The sequence below is a fragment of the Petaurus breviceps genome, unplaced genomic scaffold (assembly GCF_028583685.1).
Source record: "Petaurus breviceps papuanus isolate PSGF00001 unplaced genomic scaffold, PetGlider_PUasm1.0 138, whole genome shotgun sequence".
In the NCBI taxonomy this organism is placed as follows: domain Eukaryota; kingdom Metazoa; phylum Chordata; class Mammalia; order Diprotodontia; family Petauridae; genus Petaurus; species Petaurus breviceps.
Window position 1 is genome coordinate 31735586 of NW_027185694.1, and position 27216 is coordinate 31762801.

At 39.1% G+C, this 27216-nt stretch overlaps 1 protein-coding gene across 4 annotated transcripts in view; it reads right to left on the minus strand.

Moving 5' to 3' along the window:
* Positions 1-27216, minus strand: part of KATNIP (katanin interacting protein) — a 220562-nt gene that overhangs the window by 55316 nt on the left and 138030 nt on the right. For all 4 annotated transcript variants that reach the window (XM_069064208.1, XM_069064202.1, XM_069064194.1 and 1 more), the window contains 3 exons: positions 24673-24769; positions 20278-20493; positions 12531-12668 (listed from right to left, as the gene is read on the minus strand). In XM_069064208.1, coding sequence (XP_068920309.1) covers positions 12531-12668; positions 20278-20493; positions 24673-24769 — 451 coding nt within the window. The remainder of the gene's footprint in view (positions 1-12530; positions 12669-20277; positions 20494-24672; positions 24770-27216) is intronic.

Sequence of the window (27216 nt, forward strand, 5' to 3'; positions counted from 1 at the left end):
TGTCTCCCTCATTAGACCGGGCACTGCTAGAGGGCAGAGACTGTTTTTTGCAGTTCTTTGTATCCCCAGTACTTAGCAGAGTCTCGAACACAGTAGGTACTTAATAAATGCTTGTTGACTTGATGAGATACTCTCCTCATTTTGGATACTTTAAACATCAAGAAGGCACATTCTATGACAGTATATATCTGTGAAATTATATGTGGTTATATATCACATATAAACTTTCTCATTTTGCATCTCCACCTATATCTTCATATGGAAAGGCAGTGTGGTATGGGAAAGAACACTGCATCTGGCATCAAACAATCTGGGTCTGAATTCTACTACTTAATAGCTGTGTTACCTTGGCTAAGTCCCTTGATCATTCCAGTACTGATAAAATAAAGGGGTTTGATTAGAAGAGCCCCAAGTCTCTTCTGGCTCCTAATCCTATGATCTAACATATATGAAATACCAAGCCCCACCAAGCCCACTTTCTGCCTAGCTCATATAAGAAATCTTTCCTGCTTGGTTCAGTAATGTTTCTTTGTGCCCCTTTAGATCTCAAATAACACTTGATAAAGGAAGTACAAATAGTGTGTTATTTTGTAGCACGATTATTTATATATGCATGATACTCTCCTACACTGTAAGCTCCATGAGAGAAGAGATAATATACAGGATATTATTTAATCTTTGCTTCTACCTCTCTGAAGAGACAGAGTGATGGATTAGCTAGAAAGCTGACCTCAAAGTAAGGGAGATCTGGAGTCAAGTCTGGGCTCTGACTGGTTGCATGACCCTGGGCAAGTCATTTAACCTCTGAGGGCTCTAGACAACTTTCTAAAACCATAAGGTGTCCATAAGATTCCTAACTACATTGGAAGAGGGAGTTAAGTTCCCTATACCAACAATCATAGGTCCAGTCCCTACTTCTACCCTCATCTCCTACAATTCTATACTTGGCCTCTAACATCTTTATGTACTTTATGAACAAAATGAAAATGGAACCTCAGAAGATGAAATTGGGAAGAGTAGGTGGACTTGACCAAATATGTATAGAAGGAATCAAGCTGAATAAAACATAATCTTACAGTGCTCAGGGAATGATTTTTAAGATATCTGAGAGGGTGATTCCAAAAGAATTGATAAGATCATAGCATTATTAGTAAAAATAGTTACCCAAGAAGACATCATCAACTACTAACTCAAATACCTGATTACTCATGCCTATAAAATCTTTATGAGAATGGTTTGCATACACAGCAAGAGCATCCTTGAAGAAAACACTAGGAGAGAAGAGTAGGCTTTTACACATGATTTTCTATAGCAGACCACATAATCAATCACACAAGTGACTGCAGAATATAGAATAGTAATAATTCACACATTTTATATAGTGCTTTAAGGTTCACAAAGCACTTTATATACATTATTTCATTTGTTGTTTTTTTTTTATTTGAGGATATAAGATCCTGACTCCCATTTCTCAGTCTCCTTTGCTGATGATCATCCACATCATTCCAACTCTGGGTATATCCCATAGTTCTATTCTGGGACCTTCTCTCTCTCTCTCAATAGAAAGATAGACAGACAGATATAGTTTTGGTGACCTCATTATCTTCCATAGGCTTAAATAACCTCTTTATGATTATTACTCTCAAATCTATATATCCAACCCTAGAATCTCTCCTGAGTTCCAGTCTTATTTCACCAAATGCCTACTCAACATTTTGAACTGGATGTCCTGTAGACACCTGAATGATAGTCTCATCTGTTCCTAGGATCATAGGTCTAGAACTGGAATGGACTCTCAGAGGTCTAGTCCAGTAACTTCATCTTATCAATAGGGAAGCTGAGGTTCACAGAGGTTAGGTGGCTTGCCCAAGGTCATACAGGCAGTATCTACTAAAGGTAGGATTTGAATCTAGGGCATCTAACTCTAAAGCTAAATTCAACCTGTTTAAGACGGAGTTTATTTATTATCCTTCTCCCTGAACCCACTCCTCTCCCTAACTCCCTTCCTGTTGAAGGCACAACCATCCTTTCAGTCACTCAGATTTCCACTGTAGGGTCAGTCTTACATCTTCATTCTCATTCACCCCACAGACCCATTCCTGGAATGTATTCCCTCATCAACTCTGCCACCTAGAATCAATCCCTAGATTCTTTCAAGGCTCACATTAAATGCCACCTTCTATATGAAGCTTTTCCTGACCCTCCCTCAATTACCTTGTGTTTTTTTTTAATCTAACCTGTATATATCTATCTGCATATAACAAGCTTTCTTGTTATATTGTAAGCTCCTCAAGGACAGGGTCTGTTGCATAATGCAGCATTAAAATCTCTCTCCCAATAAATTACCTTCTGTGATATGTTAAAATCATGTTAAGATCCCTTAACAGATCCACAGAGAACCATTTAAAGAACCTAGACTTTATTCTGAAGGCAATGAAGAACTAATAAAGATATCTGAGCCAAAGAAGGATGTGGTGATATTGCTGTTTTAAGAAGATAAGCCTGGTGTCAGTGTATAGGACTGATCAGAGCTCACTGGAGGCAAGGAAGCCAACAAGAATGCTATTGTAATTTAGGAGTGAGGTGATAAGGGACTGAACACAGGCAATGGCAGGGGCAACAGAAACAAAGGGTCAGATTTGGAAGGGGACATGTTCAAAGGTATAAATGACAGGACAATAGCTGATTGGATGTGAGAAGGAAATGAGAAAGATCAGCCTGATGATTTAAGATTCCAAAGGTAATAGATTAGTGTTATGTGGCTATTTAAAGAAATAAGAAAGTTAAGAAGGGGAATTGTTGTCAAGAAGGAAGATAAGCTCTGTTTCAGAGATGCTGAGTTTGAGGTGACAGTAGAACCTCCAAGGGGACCAGTCTAGCAGACAGATGTATATGCAGAGATATATGACTTAAATGGAAAATAGGATCAAAGCTAAAGATAAGATCTAGGAGGCATGTACATAGAAATGATAGCTGCAACTCATTCAATAGCAAATTGTGAAGCTGTCCAAAAAGGAGATGAAAATTTAACCTTTTAGAGTAGGTTTATTGCCAAATCCTATTTCTCTATTTGTAGCTTCATTCACATCTGTAAGAGGAATACTTAGCAGAATTTGCTTTGCGGTATATCCTACAGATAGAATTTTCCTGTGGATTTGGTTGGTAAAGATGGGCTGCTTGGTATGCTTTGCAAAACTAGACTTCTCATCTGCATTCAGTTTTGCCCAAGGACCTCATTTTCTGGTAGTGCCCTTTGGTATTTCTGTTGGGTCATGAGAAGCTGTGATTTACCATGATGAATGCTTTAAAGCTAAATGGATGGGCAATGTTTCACTATTTTGATGTGCTTCAGGAAATGAATTCTTTGAAGTTCTCCACACAGGACTTCCCTGATTTCTTAACATGGCCTTCTCTACTTTCCCCTTCCAATCTTTCCTTTTCTTTCCTTCTGTGCTCGTCTCACCATCTTCTGCTTTGGGGCCTCACTAATGCTTGAGGCAAACATTTCATTTGACTTACAATCTACTAAAGTTTGTGTCTGAATGAATAATAATAATAATTCTGATTTCATTAAGTGCTTGAAGGCTTATTAAGTGCTTTCTTCAATATTATTAGTCACATTTTTTAGAGATGAGGAAACTGAAGCTTGGAGAGGTTAAGTGAATTGCCCATGTCCACAAAGATGCTGAGTAGTAGATGTGGTTCTTAAGTCTTTCTTGATTCTTCTCTTGAAACAAGGATTTTCTACTGTCCTAGACTCTGGGTGCAAGTTTTTTCAGTGGTACCTTTAGTGGTTTTTTGTTGTGTGTTTTTTTTTTGAAGTCCCATGAAGTAGTCCCTTCATGGGACTACTGCCACTCTGAGAAGTCAGTGTTCCAACCCACTGCAGATTCTTTCTCTAAGAAGAATTGGCTAGTATGGCTGAGGATGAAATAGATCAGACTGAGGGTCGACTTACTGGGATGCTTTTAGGTTATCAAGTGTTTCTCTGACTCCTGAAAATAGGTGGTTATGACATAGAGGCAGTCTCTGAAGCAAAAGTGCTATGAATGAATAAACTTTGTTCAGTGTTCTGTCTTTTTGTTCACTGGTTCATCATCCATTAGCATCACTGAAATCTCGTTGTACATGCTGACTTTTAAAATCTTGAAAGTGGTTAATTTCTTTAGGAAATGGAAATTACTCCATCTGGAATGTTAGTTTCCTCTTAAAAATATGTTTTTACTGATATCTTTTGTTTTCACATGATCATAATTATCCTAAATATTCCTCCTTCTCCATCAGAGCCATTCCTTACAATAAACAGTATTTTTGAAAGAAGAAAGAAGTCAGCACAACTGATCAATATATTGAAAAAGTATGAAAACACATACAATGTGTAACATCTGTCGATCTCCTCAAAGGCGTGGGTTGGGGGTGGCATCTCACATCTCTTTGAGTCCTGCTTGATCTTTATAATTTTGTTATGTTCACTTTTGATTTTTTTTGGTATGTAATTATTCTTTTCATTTTACATTGTTGTAGTTACTATGTATATTGTTTTCTTGTCTCTGCTTACTTTGATGTGTTTCAGTTCATACAGATCTCTTTGCTCCTATGAATTCATTACACATATTCCTTAGAATGTAGTAATATTACAGTGCATATATGTACCACAATTTATTTGGCCATTTACCAACTGATAGGCATCTACTTTGTTTCCAATTAAAATGCGCAGTCTAACATGGGGACTCTCCATCTCTTATAGTTTTGGCATCCCTTTTGGTATGATTTTAGCAACAGCACTACAATTTGAGATCAGACTGATTTATAACTTTTAACGTGTCACCCAATGTTTTTGTGAACAATGACACCCTTAGGATGGGATTCTTGTAGGTCTTTAAAGAATGTGATTACTGGTTTTCCTGTCTGACATGAGATCTGAAGTTCTTCATACTTCACATGCACCAATAATATATCACCCCTGGTTTTACTTTGAAAAAACTTATGCATCTTCTACTTCTACATCGCCTACATTTGCCAATTACCTTCTCTCATAACCCTAAGTTCAACAAAACCAACACATCAACCGAGTTTGAAGTTACGTGCAGTGTCTTACATCCATTGTCCCCCACTCTGTAAAGATTAGAGAAAAGTTCTATGAGGGCAAGCTTGGTCATTATGATTCTGGAGCATTTGGTTTTGTTTCTTGTTATTGTCCTTTCCGACCATAGTGTCCACTCCAACTATGCACATTCCCCTCCCCCTGTTCTGTTTACTTTACTTTATGTCAACTTCTATCAGTCTTACCATGCTTCTCTGTATTCATCATAATCGTTGTTTCCCATAGCACAGTAAAGTTCCATTATCTTCAGGTATCATGCTTTGTTTAGCCACCTCTCAAATGATGGACTTTCTACTTTGTTTCCAGTTCTTACCATCTCCAAAAAGTTTAGACTTGATTTTAGAGAGGAGCTGAGTATAAGAATCATCTCAAAGACTGAAGAGAAACAGAGCTGAAATCAGCTGAAAAGAAAGAGTTTGAGAAGGAAGAAAAAGATCTTGCACTAAAGTTGTACAAACTGACTAGTCATACTAAATGATGAAAATAGTAAGCACGGCCTATGAATGAGGGCAAATTCATACTTCAAGGAATTGTAATTTCATTGGTATCCATTCTTCAGCTCTCCCTAGCACTGGCCATAGAAAAAGAGGTAAAATTTACTCCTTACTCAGGCTAAAGATTTTACCTATGCCTTTACCTATCTCATTCTTTCTCACCTTCACCAGGTCATTGCCCACCCAGTTATTTCTTTTCTTTCACACATTTCAAATCACTTCTACTTCACTGGATACTTTCCATCTCTCTATAAATATACTCAAGTTTCTTTCCACTTATAAAGATTACAATTTAGTTATGCCTTGGTAGACTAGTGTTCATGAGCTGCTATTTCCCCCCCCCCCAAAAATGGCCAAATATGGCCAGTCTTCAGATACAAAAAACAAATGGTATCACTGAATTATAATAATTTTCTCTATCTTATATCCACAAGTCTCCTCATATCAACTGAGAAGGTATTCTCTATGTTATGCAGGATGGAGTGATGGTAGCTAAATTAATATAAATGAAAGAAAAAATCCCCAGGAAATGAAAGAATTTGTTCTAAATATCTCAAGGCAAATGGAAATGTATTAAATAAGGCATTCAAGAGGAGGTTATACCTCACCTTGTAGGCTACCAGGTCTCCTTTAGATATAGGAACTGTCAAGAACTGTCCTGCTTCTGAAAAAAAAGGTGATGATGAAAATCCAGGCAACTATTATTCTCTGACTTCCCTGCAAATCTACACACTATTCATGTGAATCAAATCCTTCTGTGTCAAGGAGGACTTAACAATCCCAGCAGTAGTCCAATTTTTGCTCTAGGATTTCCAGTCAAAAAAAAATCACAAAATCAATTATTGCCAAATCAAAAAGCGTAAATATTATTATAAGGTTCACTTGTGGATTGCAAAAAACCTCACAGGAGAACACAACATAACCCCCAAAGAGTGGAGTAAATATAGAAAAGCTGGAATAGAATGATATCAAAGAAGAAATAAACACTGAATGAAAAACGTAAATGAAGCTAGCTATTATGTTGAGTCATTTCAAATCATTATTTGCAGAGAAATTCAACAAAAGGATATGATCCCTCCAACACCATTCAAGGTCAACTTGGACATGGTGTTTTAGCACCTTAATTACACGTCTTATGCCAGTCAGTCAGTCAATAAACATTTATTAAGCACCTACTATGTTCCAAGCCCTGTGCTAAGTGCTCTGGCTCTTAGGGAGATGACAGTCCAACAGCAAATAGAACATGCAAACAGGTGGAGAAACGCGTTATGAAGGACTTTAAAAGACAAGGAGAGGGTTTTATATTTTATCCTGAAGATGACAGGAATCTGCTAGAATTTACTGAGGGGGGGAATGGGAAGGGAGATATGGTCAGACCTTTCCTCATAGCTTAGAGTGGGGAGAGATCTGTGACCAGCAGTCTATTGTAATACTCTAGCATCGGGATAAAAGTCTGCCCTAGGGTGATGGCAGTGTCAGAGGAGAAACGGGGGGCGGTATGCAACAAATGGTATAGGGTAAAATCAATATGCATTGGCAAGAGATAGGAAATAGGAGGTGAGAGAAGTTAGTCCAGGATGATACAATAATGATGTTGTGAGTTTGGGTGACTGGGAGGATGGTGATGTGCCCAACAGTAATAGGGAAGTTTGGAAAAGGAGAGGATTAGGGGGGAAAGATAATGAATTCAGGTATGGGACATGTTTATAAGCTACTCAGTTTAAGATATCCAATAGGCAGTAGGAGTTACAAGGCTTGAGGTAAGGGCTGGCTAAGTAGATCTGGGAATCACTGACATTGAGGTGATAATCAGAAGTCACTAGGATCACCAAGTGAAAACAGAAGGAAGCTCAGAGGATAGTTAGACCAACCCATACATGAAGAAGAATCCTTTCTACAACATCATCAAGGCTTGGTTTAAAGATGTCTGGTGAAGGGAAGCCAACTACTTTCCAGGACAGCCCTTTCCTCTTAGAATAGCTCTAATTTTTAAAAAGACTTCCCTATCATCAAGTCTACATTCTCCTCTTTGCTACTTACACTGAGTATTCCTAGCTTTATCCTCTAAGGACGAACAGAACAACTCTAAACTCTCTCCTACATGACAGTCTTTCAAATGTCTGAAGACAAGTACCACGCCCCTTCAGAGTCTTCTCATCTTCATAGACGTTGTTCCAAAGCTCCAAGCAAAGTTACAAGATCTGTAACTCAAGGAGGTGTATAAGCTTAGAGGTGAACGTTGATAAAAACAAAAGAAATAAACATGGCATATGATACAAAACTATATCACTCTTTCCCCTCTAAAAGGACCTACTTTGGCTATGGTTGAGAGACTTTCAGAACATAGGCTGAAGCCTTGCAGACCAAGAAGTAAAGAAAAACAATGACTGTAAGGTTTCTGCTCAGGAAAGGGGCCAGAAACACCAGATTCACTGTGAAGCATCAGAATCTGTTGCTCAGGATTCAGAATAATGAGCTAAGGGGCTGGAAACAGAAGGTAATGAATGGATCTGAAGCCTAAATTGGTGCTGGTATTGGACAGAAGTTTGAGGAACAACTATTGAGATCCAGTCTACTGAAGGGTTCAACAGCAGGATAACACAGAGGGTTCTGGTGATATATAGGGCTCACATAATTTATAGCACCCAATTTATGGGTTCACATGTGTTTATGCCTTAGTACATGAAGCTGGCCCTGCCTTCAAGTTTTACCTAAATAAGCTAAAGATGGATGTCTTCCATTTCATTTCATTTCATTTCAAAAAGCATTTATTATGTACAAAACACTAGGGATAGAAAGATAAAAATGAAATGATCCCACTCTCAAGGAGTTTACTACTACTGGCTTAGAACCCTCTAAAAAATGGTCATCCATGGGGAAGCTAGGTGGTATGGTGAATAGAGTACTGGCCCTGGAGTCAGGAGGATCTGAGTTCAAATCTGGCCTCAGACACTTAACACTTACTAATGTGACCTTGGGCAAGTTATTTAACCCCAATTGCCCTGCCTTCCCCTTCCAAAAATAAATTTTAAGAAATGGTCATCCTTACATGGCAGTGGACACTCATATGTGTAGATAGCTTGGATATTAAGGAGGCAGTCAAATGCCAAATAGAGTAATCCATATTTTATCCTATGGATCACAGGGATTGCTACACTGGAGTTCATCATGAAGGGGAGCTTCATGGTTACACTTGCACTTTAAGAAAATCACTTTGGCAGCTATATGGAGGTTGGGTTAGAGTGGGAAGATAAGCCAGGGAAACCAACTAGGAGATTCCTGCAGTAGTCCAGGAGAGAGGTGAACTGAACTAGGGGGTTAACCACATAAGTGATGAGGAGGGAGCATTTGTGAAAGATGATGTGGAGAAAGAAGTGACAAGATTTTCTAGATGACTGGCTATGTAGGTAAAAGAATAGAGGGAGGATGACCCCGAGGTTATGTACCTGGGTGACCAAGAGAACAGTGATACACTGTACAGTAGTAGGGAAGTTCAGGAGAGGAGTGGATTTGGGATAGGAGGTGAATAATGAGTTCTGTTTTATACATTTTGAGTTTGAGGTGCCTATGAGTCATCTAGTGCAAAATTGCCAAAAGGCAATGAATCCAGAGAGAGACTAGGACTGACTATATATATATATATATGTATGTGTATATATACATATATATGTATGTATGTATGTATGTATGTATGTATATATCTGGGAGTAATAAGCATAGAGAAGATAATTGTACCCTTGGGAGCTGATGAGGTCGTCAAGTGAATTTAGAGAGAAAAGAGAGCCTAGGATGGTGCCTGGGTAGAAGGACACCCACAGGTAGTGGGCATGGCATGGATGATAATCCAACAAGTGAGACTAAAGAAAAATCAAATAGTGGGGGGGGGAGAGAGAGAGAGAGAGAGAGAGAGAGAGAGAGAGAGAGGGAGAGAGAGAGAGAGAGAGAGAGAGAGAGAGAGAGAGAGAGAGAGAGAGAGAGCAGTGTCATGAAAACCCAGAGTGGAGTGAATGTCATAGCAGAAAGATAAAGGAAGATAAGAACTGAGAAGATATTAGATTTGACAATTAAGAGATCATTGGTAACTGGGGAGAGTAATTTCAGTTGAATGATGAGGTCAGAAGCCAAAATGCAGAGGGTTCAGAAGAGAGTGAGAAGAAAAGCACCTGGTATAAATAAACAGCTTTTGGGGAGAGTTTGGCTGAGAAAGGGAAGATATAGGATGATAGCTATCAGGGATGATAGGATCTAATGAGGATTGTTTAAGGATGAGGAGACTCAGGTACATTTGAAGGCAGCAGAGAAGGGATCTGTAAATAAAGAGATTAAAAATCTGGGAGAGAGAGAGAAGAGGTAATAATGGGGGCAATCATGTGGAGAAGAGTACATGTGTAGGAGTTAGCCTTAGGGAGAAGAGCTGCATCACCATCTAGGAGGAGACCAGGAGTGGGGGTGGGGAAGGTGGTGGGGATGATGTCAAAGGGATGTGAAATGAGGAGGTGGGACTGCCACGTGGGGCACAGGGGAGAAAAGGGAGTGGATGGCTTTGGTTGTTTTTTTTTTTTTTTTAGTAATGCATGAGGTCAGGATCTAAGCTGAGAGTGTTGGGGGAAGAAGTACTGTGAGAGGCTTGATGAGAGAAGGGAAGACATGGAATAGGCCTTGAAGAGAACAGGACACAGAATCAGTTAGGGAGGAGTAAAAGTATTGCCATGCTTCAGTGAGGAAGCAGTTGATATTGGATTGTTTTTTGTTCTTTGTTTTCAAAGAGTACCAATGACATTATAAGTGCTGTCTTGACTTGTGCATGAAGTGGATTTTGGGGAGGCAGAGCTGCATAAAGTCGTCAGCCTCTCTTTTCCTGAGAAGAGTCCAACGGCAGGACAAAACCAGGTTGACTGCAGGATGCAATGGATGACTTTGGTGTCTTCGATGCGACACCAAGCTCTAAGTGCTCCATGGCATCTGCTTCAGCAGCCTTCATGGCCATTGGAACAAACTGTTCTTACCTGCCTATTTCACCAGAGGAAGTCTTCACATGCTTGGGGTAGACACCCTTCCCCCCAAATCACCAATGAGTTTGAGACCATCAGTTTAGCCTGTCTGCTGAAACAGTTTACCAGGGTGTGGACACTGCCCATACTAAAGCTTCTTGGAGCCACAGGTGAGAGATGGGTGAATCAGGTGGTCACCAAAGGTGGATGAACAGTCCTGAAAAGGGCTTGGCAAACCCTCAAATGAGAGGTGCTCATCCTCCCCGAATACACCCTACATAACATGTACTTGGACCCAGATGTTCTAGGCACTGTGCCAGACACTGAAAATACAAAGACAAAATATAAACATTGCCTGTCCTCAAGGAGCTAACAACATTCTCCAGCAGTCCTGTCCCTGTGCTCCATGGGGTTACTACAGGGCTCTCATGGTTAAGTCACATTTATAAGACATGCCCTGCTGTCCTAGATTCACAGCTATGTGCACCACAAGGCCTCACCACTACACCAGAGAAATGTAACAGGTTTCCAGTAAAGCATGTATATTACATATACGATACCGTCCACATAACACATTCTATCACAATAAGTAAAGGGTCATGTCTTCAAGGTACTTTAAAAAACACAAACTGAAAATGGGCTTTTGAGTAGATACCCATTAGTCAGGAGAACTGGATAAAATTTAAATTAGGGAAGAAATATGAGGCCACAAAGTAAAAAACCAAGGCCTGCTCAAAAAAGCAGCATATCTTAAAATAAGAAATGATTCTCACTTTTTCCATTACTGATTTTATCACTTTCTAAGCAGGCTAAATCAGCTATCCAAATTTAATTTTTCTTCTCTGTATTTTAAATGGATAAAACACTGTATTAACAAGATTCATATGCTCTACAATGCTACATTTCCAATAAACTCTTATTTCTTTTATTGAAAAATTGGCAATAATATCTTGATACTGAAAATATCAAACCAAATTAACCTGTAGTAACATTTGTTTGTGTTTTTCTTTCCCCAGTAAATTCTGAAAACAGATGGGTTATTATTTCATAAGCAGTAGCCCTTGTCAAGGAACTCAAATCCCCCAGATTCTGTTTTGTATTTCAAAAATACTACCCAAATGTTTAATCTTTGCAGGAAATGTCTCTCGAAATAAATGCAATGTCACAAAGCTATTGTGCAGAACCTTGTACTTAAGACCACCTCTCCAATCTGAGGTTGCATGTTGTCTTTGCACTGGCATGGCTGGACAGAAAATAGTACCAGGCAGAAAGAATGAAGCTAATCTTCCTCTGTAATCCAGTACATAAAATCCTCTTTCACCCAGTGCATGCAATACTGTGGCCACAATAAGTCACATTACTGTGAACTATGATATCATCATTTTATCACCCATTTCAGAATAGGTGCAGCACCATAGCTGATGGATGAAACCAAAGGGGGTCTATAACATAAGGACATCTGTAGGCAATAACACATGGTGTCCTTCAGCCAGTATCCAGTGTGGACCAAGTCTGAGGAACAAAATTTGAACCAGTGAAGCACTTGGTTTTATCAGGAAGTAGCTAATGAAATCATCACACTCTAGTATAAATGTTCTTCCTAGCAATAGGACTATTACCATGGGCTAAGATAAAAGCACATACTTTGTCACATCTTATTTTGACCCTTTATTACAACACTTGAATATGCTTTTCATGCCTCAGGAAAGGATGTTCTAATAACTGTAAAACCAAATTCCAAAGTATGAGGACACTCGGCCATAAGAATGAATGTAACACACAATCTACTTGACATACTCTCCTCTCTTCTACTACAGTCAGGTTAGATAAGGAGGTGTTTCCCTATACCTATTTAACTGAGTCAATTTAACAGGCCAACCCCTGAATAACTGGGTACTTTAATCAACTGAGCACACAGCAAGGAACTGAGTCATTACTTACACTGAAAGTTGTCCAGTAATTCCAAAGCTTGATTTTGGAGATGCCAAATTCATAGGATTGTCTAGTATTGCGGATGATAAAGAAAAGCTGAACTGGAGGGCAGAAAGGACAGGTCCACAAAGAGAGCTCTTTAGTACTCTGAAAACCAATGAGCAAAGAAAGCCATGAGTACATCTTCCCTTTTCCCCAAAGTAAATATCTGTGATTAATTCTTCATCTAATTAAAAAGAGCAGAGGGCATGAACCATCACAGAAAGCTGGCTCCCATGCCACCTCTTCTATATACAGCTGCAGGTTCCTGACCCTTGTATCTGGCAGAAGTCAGCTCACTCCCCTCTGATTTGCCATCCACAATGAATTGGGAAGGCAGGGTCACCATTTGGTCTATTTTAATCAACTTAATCAGCTTTGTGCAGCCCAGGGAAAATGGGGGAGGGAAGGGGATGAGAAAGAGGTTGTTGTTCAACAGACATGTGAAGACTTATAAGGTTTTTTTTTTAAGCCTTATAAAATTAAAAAAAAAATTTAATGACATGCTCAACCCGTTCTTGGGATGGACCAGTGCATTATGCCTTGGGGTTTATTTCTCTTTTTTATAGGTCTCTGCAGAATATCTTTCCTCCCAATGAGCCTGACTAGTCCCCTATGCCATGTACCACTTGCAGACAAAAGACAAATCTAAGTTGTTCTTCTGAATAAATTTGCATCAGCAATATTTCATACTGTTGATAGCATTTGTTTTGGACAGAAAAGGAAAAAATCCCTGCAAACTACAGACATATGGAAACTTTTCTCAAACAAGTATTTGATAACTTCGAGTTTCCATCCTATAGTCTTCAGAGGGGTATCTTCATCATCATCATCATTAATATCACCATCCATCAATTCCTATTTGTCCACAGTTCAACTATGTGCTTGGCACTATACTCCTTGAGAACTTCAGTTTTATTTAGGAAGAGGAACATCCTGTACTCCAGCATGTCCCAACTGGGCTTTCCTTGTCATTGAAAATGGGCCCAGTACTTGCCCAAGTCCTGTGAAAGAGGTGAATGGCAGCATCTGGACCTCTTCAGGACCCCAGGAATTTGGATGCCTGGGACTCCAGCTGCCACTGAGAACAAAGATGGTTTCTTACTTGTGACAACGGTGCCTTTCAGATGAGAGAGAAAATTGTTTTTACAAGAGAGAGGAAGAGGCAGTTTTGAGGGCTTATGACTAATTTGGGCAAGTTCCATAAGCCACACATGAACTTTTTCTATTCTGGGAAGTTCAGATGGAGTATACAAGGTACTAAAAAATCCAGTGGAGGGGTGGGAGTGATGGAGGCAGTGGCTCATCCCTAATTCTAAAATTCTGATTCTGAAATGGGTCTTTATGGCTACTTGACAAATAGAAATCAAATAAATCCCAACCCTGAAGTGAGGCCTTAGTCTTGCAATTGAGCTTCCTTCTCATTTCTGTCTGCTAGAGGAATGAGGAGTTAGCAATAACAATCATGTAGAACGTCAAAGAATATTAATCTATGTATAATAGAGGTCCTTATTAGCAAATAAGACCTTTGAAATTTAGTTTCCACAAATTCAGTCTTTTAAAGATAAAAGGTAGTCATGATGTTTAGGAGTCAAACTATTTGTAAAAACCAGGTCAGAAAGGTTCCCATAATACCATGCCAGTAGGTATAATTTCCAGAGATAGTACCCTCTTATAAAAGTGCAAAAAAACCACAGGACCCTGGACAAATGCCCAGTTGCCCTCTGAAGCATCTTTACCTTGTCTGCCTCTCCCTTCTACTCTCCCCTCAATACTCTGTATTTAGAACCTCTTCTCTCTCTGACCCACACTTCTCTCCCAGGGACAGTTGCTACAAATACATTTGTAAAAGGCAGCATGTTCTGATGAACCAGGCCCAGGGCTGGAATTTGGGGCTGTGAAGTTAGTATGTGAAGCTGATGGTACTGGCTAACAGGAAGACTTGGTGCCAAAAAAGTGGGTGGAATTTAGTCTACTCTCAGTGTGGACTTAGAGATTTAGACCCTGAACCCAGGGTGAGGACAGCTGCCTTGTGTCACAACAGAAATGCTAAAAGAAATCTCAGACAGAAGGTACCAAAATTCCTACTGTGGTCACATGGCAATGTTTCACAGCTTTAGGCAACTACAGGAAAAGGCATAATAATCAAGAAATTGGTCCACATCAAATCCAATGGCTCTTTTTATTATCCTTGTGATGCTTATGTCTATGTATCATGTTTCCAAAATGTTGAAGCTATTAGAACCAATGGTGTGGAAGACAGTGAGCCAAACTATGTTTCAGAAGCAAAGGTTATGGTTTTACAGATTAGAATCATGGTGCTAGACAGTAACTTAAAAGGTCACATCTTCTAGGCAGATGGATACTTAATTAAGCTATCTGAGGTGGATAATTATCTGATTTATTTTCCAAGGACTCAGAATCACAGAATGGAAAATAATATAAGGATGTTCCAATCTTACTCCTTTATTGAACAGAAAAGGAAACTGAGGCTCAGAGCAATAAAATGGCAGTCAGGAAAAGAACGCAAGTGTCCTTCCTGACTCCTGGTCTAATGCTCTTTCTACTAATACATGTGCACTTACTTCAGGGATAATGTTTGCTTCCACATTTTTCATTAGTAGACTAAGGTCGACTCACTCTTTTGGAGAAGATTATGCCATTTTCTCTCCTTTGGCCTATTGGGGGAAAAGGTGGCTTTTGTGTTCTTATAATTTCTTGATATACTTAAAGATTGTTATTGTTCCCTTTCAAAATGTTTTGTCCTCCCTGCCCAGTCTACGAATTCCTCACTCATTTTCATTCTTTGAATCAGTTCTATTGTTCCCTTCTATATTCTTTCCAGGTTCAGAAAAGGCCCAAACCAGCCTGACCAGTGCCAAGCAGAGTAAGCAGACCACAGCATCAAAATGCCTTTGTGAATGCATCTAAATATACTAGCTATAGCTGGTTAGTGTACACTTCTTCCTATATATCCTGCATCTGTGCTGTTGGTTTTCTGGATGAACATTTTGCTAGTATTTCTGGAGGCTATTTTGAATTCTATTTCAGCTGAAATGCTAGACATCCCTAATCAATATCACATCATTTGCAAATCTGGTTCATGCTTCCAATTTATTTATTTATTTTTTTAAAGCAATCGGGGGTTAAGTAACTTGCTCAAGGTTACACAGCCAGTTATTTTTGTGTGGGTGCCGAGTATCTGAGGCTGGAACCGACGTCTCCCAATGCTGGGGCCAGCGCTCTTACTCGATGCACCACCTGGCCGCCCCAATGCTTCCAATTTAATGATAAAAATCAAAGGACATTAGCCATGGAAATTAGACAAGGCATAGCACTAGCGTAATTCTTTGAGAAGATGTGTACCCCTCTGTAACTGAGCCTGAACCATTAGTAATTCCTTAGGCACAGCCCTCTGGTCAGTATCAGCTTCACCTCTACAATGCTTCCTTGCATTCCTTCCCCAATACTCTAGCTATGTGACCCTGAGTAAGTCACTTAACCTCTCTGAGCCTCAGTTTCCTCATCTGTATAATGAGGGGATTGGACTCTATGAACTTTGGGATCACTAACAACTCTCCATCTATGATCCTACGATCATTCTGTTGCTTCTGCTTCCTTCCCCCACTTCTGATATTCCTTCAAACTTTCCTGTCTTTATCATTAGTACCACCATTCTCCCAGTGAGCAGAGGTCAAAACTTAAGAATCACCTTTGATTTAGTCTTCTATATCCCTCATATCTAACCAGTCACTAAGACCTTTATTCTTTTCTGAAATACTTCCCATACTTCTTTATACCCACAGCCATCACTCTGGTCCAAGCCCTCTTTACCTCATAATCTGGATTGTTTTTTAAAAGTTTAAGAAAAAAAAAAACCAGCATAGTCATGTCTCCTAACCCCAAACACTTACAAATGAATCCTTCCTTGTAGCAAAAAAAAATACATTCACCCAAAGTGATCATGCTTCATGTCTGGATTATTGCAATTGCCTCCTTGCTGGGCTCCCTGTTTTTCTCCCGTCACCTGCTAACTCCCACCAATTTTCCTTAAGAACTACTTTTATTACATTACTCATCCCCTTCAAAATTCTCAAGGCGTTCTTATTTCCTGCTACACTAACTCTACATTCCTCTGCCCATCTCTTTTGAGGCCCCCTGTGCCCTGCCTCTACTTCATGTCTCTACCAGCAATGGTGTTGCAGGAAGAACACTGGACTAGGAATCAGAAGATTCCTGAGTTTGAGTGACAGCTCTGCCACTAATTGTGTGACCTTGGACAAGTCATCTAATTTTGCTGTGATTCAGTTTATGGCTCTATAAAACAATATGCTGAACTAGCTAGTCTCTAAATTCCCTTTCCAGTTTTTTTTTTTTAATTAAAGCAATCGGGGTTAAGAAACTTGCTCAAGGTTACATGGCCAGTTATTTCTGGGTGTGGTGCTAAGTATCAGAGCCCGGATTTGATCCCCAGGACGTCCCGACACTGGAGCTGGTGCTCTTACTCACTGAGCCACCTGGCCGCCCCCCCCCCCCGCCTTTCCAGTTTTAACAATCTAGGGTGATTCTATGTACCAAGGTTCCTTTTAGTCCTAATATTCTATATTCTCTAGGCTAGGAATCCTAAGCCTTGGCTTGTGACCTACCTCTGTTATAACTTATAAATAAATCTGAGCAAGTCACTTCTCTGTTCTGGGTGAGCCTCGGTTTCCTCCTGTGGATGTCTCTGGCTATCTGTGACTTTGTTCCCACTGTGTTTTTCACCTGCAATGCCGCCTTTTTGTCTGTTTTCCTTGTCCAAATCCTGTCCAGTTCAAATCTTTCCTTCATGAGACCCTAGGCAACTCCCAACAACTGAGCACTTATACACTACTGTGTATCAGCCACTGTCATCTTATGTGTGTGATTCTCAATACCATAAGTAGACTCATAGCTTCTAGAAGGCAAGAGAAATGTCTTCTTCTTATGTTCCTCCTTACATGGGATTGAATCTACAGTAGATTAATAAATAAATTGATTTATAAATTGGAAATATAATTTTATAAATTATATAAATTTATAATATAAATAGAAATTTAATAAATAAATATTTATTTAATAAAATAATTAAATTAAATTTTAATATAATAATATTATATTAATAATATAATATATAATAAAATAATAATATAGTATTATTTTATATATATTATAATAATATATTATATATAATATATAATAAAATATAATAATATAATAAATTAAATTTAATAAAATAAAATTTAATAAATATAAATTTAATAAAATAAAATAAATTGATTGATTCTCAAATTGGCATGCCTATGATCTCCCCAGGGATGTGAGGAGTGAATTGCAGACCCTGTAGCTATGGAGGCCCAATCAACATTCTGGTAAAAAGTGGCAAACTGCAAGCTCCTCCTCTCTCAGCTCTTCCCCTTGTGCTCCCTATAGCCTCTCAGTCTTTGAGATCTTTGTGAGAGATTGAAAGTGTGAAGCTCTGGACAGCTGTTAATAGTCAAGATCAATTAATCAATCTAAAAACACTTATCAAACACCTACTATGTGTCTTCTTTGGGTCGAAGAGAATCAGGTGATGGAAAAAGTGGAGACACTCTACATCCCTCCCTCTCTATGTGTATATATATTTTTTTCTTAATCACATGTGACACTTTCACCAACATGTATAATATAGTGTTGGTAAAAATGTCACATATAATGGGGAATAAATACCTTTCTGAACTCCAGCTGGATCCTCTCTAATACTTTTCTTTTATTTACATGATTTAGCTATTTTAGGAAACTTTAAAGAAGAGCAATTCAATTAAACTGCTACACTAAATGTCAGCTTCTGAGGGCTGGGTGAGTAAAAACAGTAAAGCAATTTCTGTATTCTCCACTTTATAGAAGCAAGAAAGAAAATGGAAAAATCAATTGGAATGGTCCATATGGCTGGAGTCTACAGATGGAGAGATAACCTCTCATTATTTGGGGATTATAAATCAGTGATTCTAACTTTAACTACATATGATGAAAAATCCTTAAAAAAGAGAAGAAAAAAGAAAGAAAATATTTATGATATGTCCCATAAAATGGTAGCTTTGATGTCTACTTGGCAAAAACCCAGGGAAAAAATAGGTTTCTGTTAGATAAACTCAAAGACTTCAACTGCTTAATTAGGAACTTAATATCAATAAAAACTACTGGAAAAAGTGGAGAACAGTTTGGCAGAAATTAGATTTAACCAGCACCTCACACCATTATACCAAGATCAGCTCCATATGAAAAAAAGGCTTAGATATAAAAGGTCACATCATGAACAAATTGGAGGAGCAAGGGATTTCCTGTTAGATCTATGTAAAAAGGAAGAGTTCAAGACCATAAGAGAAATACAGAGGTTCATAAAAGGTAATAATGGACAATGTGAATTATATAAAACTCAAGAAGTTTTTGCATAAATGAAATCAACACAACTAAAATTAGAAGGGAAACAGTTACCTGGGGGAAAATATCTTTGCAGGAAGTTTCTCTGATACAGGTCTCATTTCCAAGATATATCAAGAAATTATTTAAATTTATAACACTATGAGGCATTCCCAATTAATAATAGTCAAAGGATTTGAACATTTTTTAGTGAAAGAACTCTAAGATATCAATAGCCTTAAGGAAAAAAATGCTCCAAATTACTACTAATGATAGGAATGCAAATGAAAGCAACCTCATCAGACTGGCAAATACAACATAAAAGAAAAATTGACAAATGTTGAAGGGACTACAGGAAAACAAGTGCATTAATGCCCCAGTAGTGTAGATGTGAATTGGTCCAGCCATTTTAGAAAGAAATTTGGTACCATTCCCAAAAGTTATTAAACCCTTTTACCCAGTAATAACACTACTAGGCTTAAACCTCATCCTCAAAGTAAAAGTAAAAGGACCCATTTTTACAAAAAATATTTAGAGAAGCTCTTTTGGGCAAAGAATTGAAAGCTAAGCCATCAACTGAGGAATGGCTGAATAATATATGGCATATGAATGTAATGGAATATTATTAGGCTATAACAAATAACCAAGAGAAGAGTTTCAGAGAAACCTGGGAAGACTTATAGAATTGACACAGGCCAAAGTTACCAGAACCAGGAAAACAATTTATATAATAACATCAATACTTTAAAGACAAACAACTTTAAGACTAAGAACACTGATCAATATAATGATCAACCACAGTTCCAGAGTACCAAGAATGAAGTACGATATCTACTTCCTGAAAGAGAGATGATGGACTCAAGATGCAGAATTAGACATACATTTTTGGACATGGTCAACTCAAGAAACTGTTCTGCTTTAATATCCATATTTGTGGGGTTTTTATCTTTTTTTAAATGAGGGAAGTGGGAGTGGGAGAAAACTAATGCTTGTTAATTAAAAAAAATAAAAGTTACATTAAAAAATTTTAAAGTAGGTCCTTATACTTCATTGACTCTTTGAGATGAGAAGTTCTCAACAGCTCTAAAGTAAAGGGCCTGTAAGTATGACCCATAATCACAAGGATCAGGGATCTATAGCATGGAACATTTGAGAGAGAATATGCTTGGATGTCATGTCTTGCCTTTCCTACAGTAAGTTTGTGGAGAATTAAGAACTCATTAACTTTAAGCTCCTCTGAGTAAAAGTGTCAAATACATCAAGGGCATAAAAGGAAAAAAAATAAGCAAGAACTTACAGCCAGATTTCTATTGACGAGGCAGCTCAGGTCCCCAGGCTTGTCAGCGTTTCGGATATCCACATCATGAGGTGACACAAACACCTTTTCATTGTTGAGGTCAAAGAATTCAACTTCTGTCAGACCCACACAGACCTCATTTCCCCAGTTGGACAGGATTTCCATGGTCACATAAATGGCATCTTTGATCTCTTCTATTTTGGTTCTTAATGGATCCTTTAAAAAAAATACAAATAATAAAAATACAGCATGGATGTTAGACTCTACAGGGACATGTGTTTCTCTTCTTCACTGGGTATATTTGTCACCATTTCTGTCAATCACATATCAAAAAAGATTTATTCCATTTATTTTACTACCTTCCTATCTCCATGGTAGAGGGGCAGGAATGGTGCTCTCTTGCTCTCTCTCTCTCTTTTATTGTGTCTCTCTTTTATACACTCTGTCGTATTCTCTCTTCTTTGATAGGAATAGCCTGCTTAATATCATTAACTACTTCTATAAAAATGCAAGAGGTGATAAAACAGTGTTATAGGATCGGTTAGTTTGACAATGGTCAACATTCTCAGTGACACCCAAAGCTTGAGGAAATTAATGCTGCTACTGGGGTTCAAGTTCTAATGATTTTGTGAAGTTGTATAATGGAATCCCCCCCCCCACTAGATTTAGAGTCAGATCACCTGGGGTTTAGTCCCAGTGCTGTGAATAACTAGCCAAGCAATCACGAACAAGTCATTTAATTTCTATGGGCCTCCAATCCCTCATATGTCAAATGAAGTTGGACTAAATTATCTCCAGTAACCCTTCTTGTCCTAAATTCTATGATGATTAATGTTAGGCCTCACTGAGACCATGTGGTCACACGAAAACCCTGAACATTCTACTAACCTTCATTCATCAGCAAAGCTCCTATTACCTACTGATAGTTTGCCTATAAGGGTAGCTAGGTGGCACAGTGGATAGAATGCTGGGATTGAAGTCAGGAAGACCTATCTTCCTGAGTTCAGATCTGACCTCAGACATGTACTAGCTGTGTGACCTTGAGCAAGTCATTTAACCGTTTGCCTCAATTTCCTCATCTGTAAAATGAGCTGGTGATGGACATGGCAAACCTCTCTGGTACCTTGGACAAGAAAACCCCACGTGGGGTCCCAAAGAGTCAGATACAATTAAAACAACTGAACAACAACCACAGTCTGCCGAGATTCATTTCCCACCTTCCAAACCCTCTTCCTTTCCCAATCCCCTTATCAATGTAATGACCACCTGTGGTTCCAGAGTACCAAGGATGAAATGCAGTATTCACTACAGAGAGGTGATGGTCTTAAGTTGCAGAATTAGACATACATTTTTGGATATGGGCAATGTAAGAATTTGTTTTGCTTTAATATATTCCATATATGTTTTCAATGGGGAATGACACTGAATCCCTGCCTGCTGAAGAGCATTCCCCTTCCCAAACCCTATCACTCACTCTCTCATTGTCACCTACTTCAACTATACCCACCCAAGTCCCACTCCAGATCTGCCTGATTCTTCCAGATCACACTAGAATTAATAAACTTCCCTCCTTCATCTTCTGACCCTCACTGAGATCTAGTTTGCTCTGGATGACACTGTTTCCATCTTTTCTCAAAATATCTTTCATTCCAACCTCATTGGTCCCAGAGTGGAAATAGGAGAGCCCCTTGTACCCCACTGCCACTTCCAGACTTCCTTAAGCCCTTCTCACTCAGCAGCCTCTCATCCTTTAAGGTTCACTCTACCAAAATTCACCACTGACTCCTACCATATCCTCCCTCCTTTCTCAATGAATTTAGTACTTGGTCCAGTCTTCCTTCTGCAGAAGGCCTTTCCTCATCTCTCCAGCTGCTTGTGGCTTCCCTTCCAAGGCTACATTTTGTCCACCTTCCATGTATCTTGAATATCATGAATGAATGAGAAAACATTTTCTTTCACTCATTTGACCCATTTAGAATGTAGCTCTTTGAGGGTGGGGATTTTCATTTTTATCTTCATATGTTTAGTACTTAACATAGTGTCTAGTATTTGGTAAGTGCTTAATAAATAGTAATAGCTAATATTTACATAGTGCTTTCTATGTGCCAGGCACTGTGTTCAGCATTAAACAATTATTTCCTTATCTGATCCTCACAATAACCCTTGGGAGGTAGGTACTATCATTATCCTCATTTTACAGATGAGAAAACTCAGGAAAACAGAGGTTAGGTGACTTGCCTAGGGTCACACAGCTAGTAAGTGTCTGATGTCACATTTGAATTCAGGTCTTCCTAACTCCAGGGCTAGTACTCTATCTAGTGTACCATCTAGCTGCCTCAATGCAATATTTGCTAATTAAATGAATGATTTTGTTTTGGGTGATGGGCCAGATATTTTTTTTTTGTTTTTTGGAGGGCAATTGGGGTTAAGTGACTTGCCTAAGGTCACATGGCTAGCTTTTGTGTTAAGTGTCTGAGGCCAGATTTGAACTCAGGTCCTCTTGACTCCAGAGCCAGTGCTCTATATTCACTGTGCCACCTAGCCACCCCAAGGGCCAGATAATATTAAAGCAGGATTTTGGAAAACAATATGGTTATAAAGTGTTATTGACCTTATTGGGGAAAAGACCACAGGTTACACCTGCAGTTTTTTGCAAATTTCCATGAATGTCGTAAACATACAATAAAATCACAGAATGGCCTTCAAATACCTCTTTTGTGGCCTGGAATGTGGCACCTGTCTCCTTAGATCAATCATTCATAAAAGAGAATTTCCCATGTGCCCTCTGTAAATGAGATCTGAAGATCTGTAATGGTTCTGTGAACAGGGAGCGGAGGAAATGAACAACAACTGTTCATCACTTTTTTTTTCTTAGTTAATAACCCCATTAGTGGGGATCTGCAAAACCCTAGGATATTAATGTGAGCTGACTGCACATGTGAAGAAACTGAGGCCTACAAGGTCACACAGTTAATCAGAGCTTAAGGTGGGACTAGAACCAGTTCTCCAAGTGATATCTCTATTATGCTTCCCATTCTACACTGAGGAGAGGTGGGAGGTCAGATTTTCCATAATGTTGGCAATTTAGGACTTTTAATTTAATCACCAGGCAAAACACAGACTTTGTTTTTCTAATGAGTGACTTATATGGTCCTGGCCAGACGTTTTCTCTCTTTGCCAGAGTTTCTCTGCTTGCAAGATGAAGCAAGTGACATTGACCTACCTCATGAGAGGGTCCTGAGGGGAACAAGATCTGCTCATGCCCTGCTTTATGGGAGCCAGATGACCAGCTGAAGAGGTGCTAAAAATCAGGGTTGTGAGTTGGCAGTTTGAAAGATGCCAGATGGAGGCAGAATGCCTTGCAGACTGGCTATTCTGGCTCACACTCAATATAGTATACAATTGGTAAAGTCTTTCCATTTAGTTTCTAAATGTAGAAACTGAAAGGCCTGTTGGCTAGGAAAACGTCACGGTCAAAATGGCAACTCAGCTACTGTTTCTGCCTTTACGCTCCTTCACCAGTGTACATACCAGCAAATGGTGACATCTGAGTGCATGGCAGAAAAGGTATCCATTGGAATAGTGACAGTTATGCTATAAAGGTTAAAAAAAAGTCTTGCCTGGGTTTTTAAAAATAAGTGTCTTCCTATTTGACTTTCAGTGCATAACTGAATGTTGTATAATCTAGCAGTAGTTCACGATGAGTGATCATTGGCACAAAATAGGGTCAGGGCAGACTCATACAAAGTAAGGAACTGGAAGGGATGGCATTAGACAGTCCATGTTCTTCCTTCTTCACTCTGAATGCCTTTGGTTCTTAACCTACACACCTGAAAAATGCTTGCTGCTACTATTATTATATGATAGTTATCACTTACAAAGGACATGAATATAGCTGCAAGTGTTCTATATGCATTACCTCACTTGGTATCTCCTTTCATATCTGAGGTGGACAGCGAAAGTATTATTACTATTATTTTTGCTTTTTTGGAGGGGGGAAGGCAGGGCAATTGGGGTTAAGTGACTTGCCCAAGGTCACATGGCTAAGTGTTCTGTGTCTGAGGCTGGATTTGAACTCAGGTCCTCCTGACTCCAGGGCTGGTGCTCTGTTCACTGTGCTACCTAACCGCCCCCCAGTGAAAGTATTATTATCCCCATTATACAGAAAACAAAACTGAGCTCAGAGAGATTTGTTTTTTCACCTATAAAATTGGGGTTTTGAGCTAGATGACTGCTCAGGATTCTTCCATTCCTAAATCCTAGGATATGATAAAGGACCTGACTCCAGGTCTGGTGCTCTTACCAATATATGACACAGCATCCTTACAAACTGGAGTTTCAGAGAAGGTTCTTACTAAACATTTATCAAAGGTTAAATAGGGCATGTTTTCTCACCTCAAGATCCAATACAGGTTCCTCAGCTCCTACATAACTGAGGTGGGCAGGGTCATTTTCAATTGCCTGAAGGACTTTCAGAAGCTTCTTCTGTTGCCTAAAATATAATTGAACTTTCAGGAAACACGCAGCAGCAACTGATATGCAAAGGGAACATGGTTACCAGTAATGCCTTTTATCTTTGCGTCCCAAAGAAAGGGGATAGGTAGGAAGAAAACATAGCCAATAAGAAACTAGAGTAGAATCTTGGGGATTTTTTCCAGGCGGCAATCTGAAGAAAATATACATGGATAATTCCTGCCTGCAAAGTGCACTAATCAAGCCAGCCCAAGAAACAACACACCTCACTATAAAATACCCCCCAGATGCTGGCTTTGGAGCCAATGACTGTTAAAGAAGCAAATTTGGGTAACATAAAATCTCTGCTCAGAGGCTGAGGGAACATTCAGATGGCACATGCAGAGGCTCATCCCACATAATGCCATCCTAACTGATGTCATTTTGGGGTTGTTGTTGTTCATTTGTGTCTGACTCCTTATGATCCCATCTGGGGTTGTCTTGGCAATGATACTGGAGTGATTTGCCATTTCCTTCTCTAGCTCATTTTACAGACAAGGAAACTGAGGCAAACAGACTTAAGTGACTTGCCCAGGATCACACATCTAAGTAAGTGTCTGAGGCCAGATTTGAACTCACCTTCTTGACCCCAGGTCCAGTGCTCTGTCCACTGTGTCACTTAGCAGCTCCCATTTTGGGACAACATTGATGATACATTATAACTATGACCCACTGGGAAGTTGGAAAACCCCCACATGTTGATGAAATCATTTTTATAATAATAACTCCTGTTCCTGTGGCACTTTGAGGTTAACAAAGTTGTATATCCCTCAAGACAGCTTTATGAAGTAGGCTACAGCATTACAGATTTAGAGCTGAAAGGGCCCTTAGAGCTCATCTAGTCCCTCTTCATTTTATGGAGGAGGAGACTGTGGCCTTTCCTTGACCAGGGTCACACAGACAAAAAGCAGTAACGGTTAAATTTGGACCCAAATCTAGCACCTCCAAATTCACAACTCTTTTCACTCCAACATTATGAGTATCATTATCATTATAATACTTTTAAAATGAGAAAACTGAGGCCCAGAGAGATGAGGCAATTTGCCCTGCTATTACACGGTAATTAAACTCCAGAATTGGGATTTGAAGACAGGTCCTTTGGTTTCAAAAGTATTGATCTCTCTGGTTTAGGCTGGTTCTAGAACAAACTGCCCCTGAAACACGATAAGTTTTTGAGCAACCACATGGATGTCACATGAGGAAGGCCCAGTCCATTAAGTGAGAAATACTGGTTATGATGAAATTAGAATCACAGAATCTCAGAAGTAGAAGGTGCTCTCCAGAATTCTCAGACCCTGGGGCCACATTGTACACCCAATGCACAAACTTCTTGGACAATAGCTTAGACCCGCCAGGCTAACTCATGACCTATTAGAGGACAAACAACTACACTGGCTATAACAAGAGTCAGTTTTCAGGCTCTTATTTCTATAGGGTCATTCATTCTATACATCGCTTCCAGCTTTAATCATTGGAAAGTGAATTCCAACATTTTCTGCTTTCAAGAATGATAATGACGCTATAGTACTTTAAGATACTCCAAGTGCTTTCCACTGAGTATCACCTGATCCTCACAAAACTCCACATAAGTCTTACAAGGCACTATTTTCCCCATTTTATAGAAGAGGAAACAATGACAGGGAAAAGTTAAATGACTTCTCCTGGATAGCTAGGAAATATCTGAGGAAGTATTAAAATCAGGTCTTTCTGATCCTGGGGCAACTAGGATAAAGCAGTAGGCCTGGAATCAGGAAAACTCATCTTCCTGAGTTCAAATCCTACCTCAGATACTTATTAGCTGTGTGACCCTGGGAAAATAACTTAACCCTGTTTACCTTAGTTTCCTCATCTGTAAATGAGCTGGAGAAGAAACTGGAACACCACTTTCAATATCTTTGCCAGGAAAACCCCAAATGGGGTCAGGAAGAGTTGGACATGACTGACAATAACTGAACAACAACAAGTTTCTGACCCTAGTCTGGGGATAATAACCTGGGCTCTGTGACTTTGCTTTTTTAAAAAAATATTTTGCTAACTGCTTTTTAACAAAATTGATTTCCTTTGGAATCTTATGTACTTTAGTTAATGCATTTAAAAACACTATTCTGAAAAGGGGTCCATGGGTTTTACCAGTAAGCTGAAAGTGTTCATGATACAAACAAAGGTGAAGACCCCTCGCCTCAGATCCAGAATACTACATTGCCTCTCACTAGAACAGTAAGGACTGTTTGTGCATGTATAATGATAGAAAGAGGCACATTTGGCTTTATTTAAGTTAGTACTATTGATGAAACAGTTCCAAGCAGCAATTATTCCAAACGCCTATCCTATTTATATTCAGCAGATGAGTAACTGCTTCTTTTGTGGCTGCAAAGGTATGCAGAGTTCTGCATTTCTGTCCATATTAGGCATGAGCAGACAAGGACA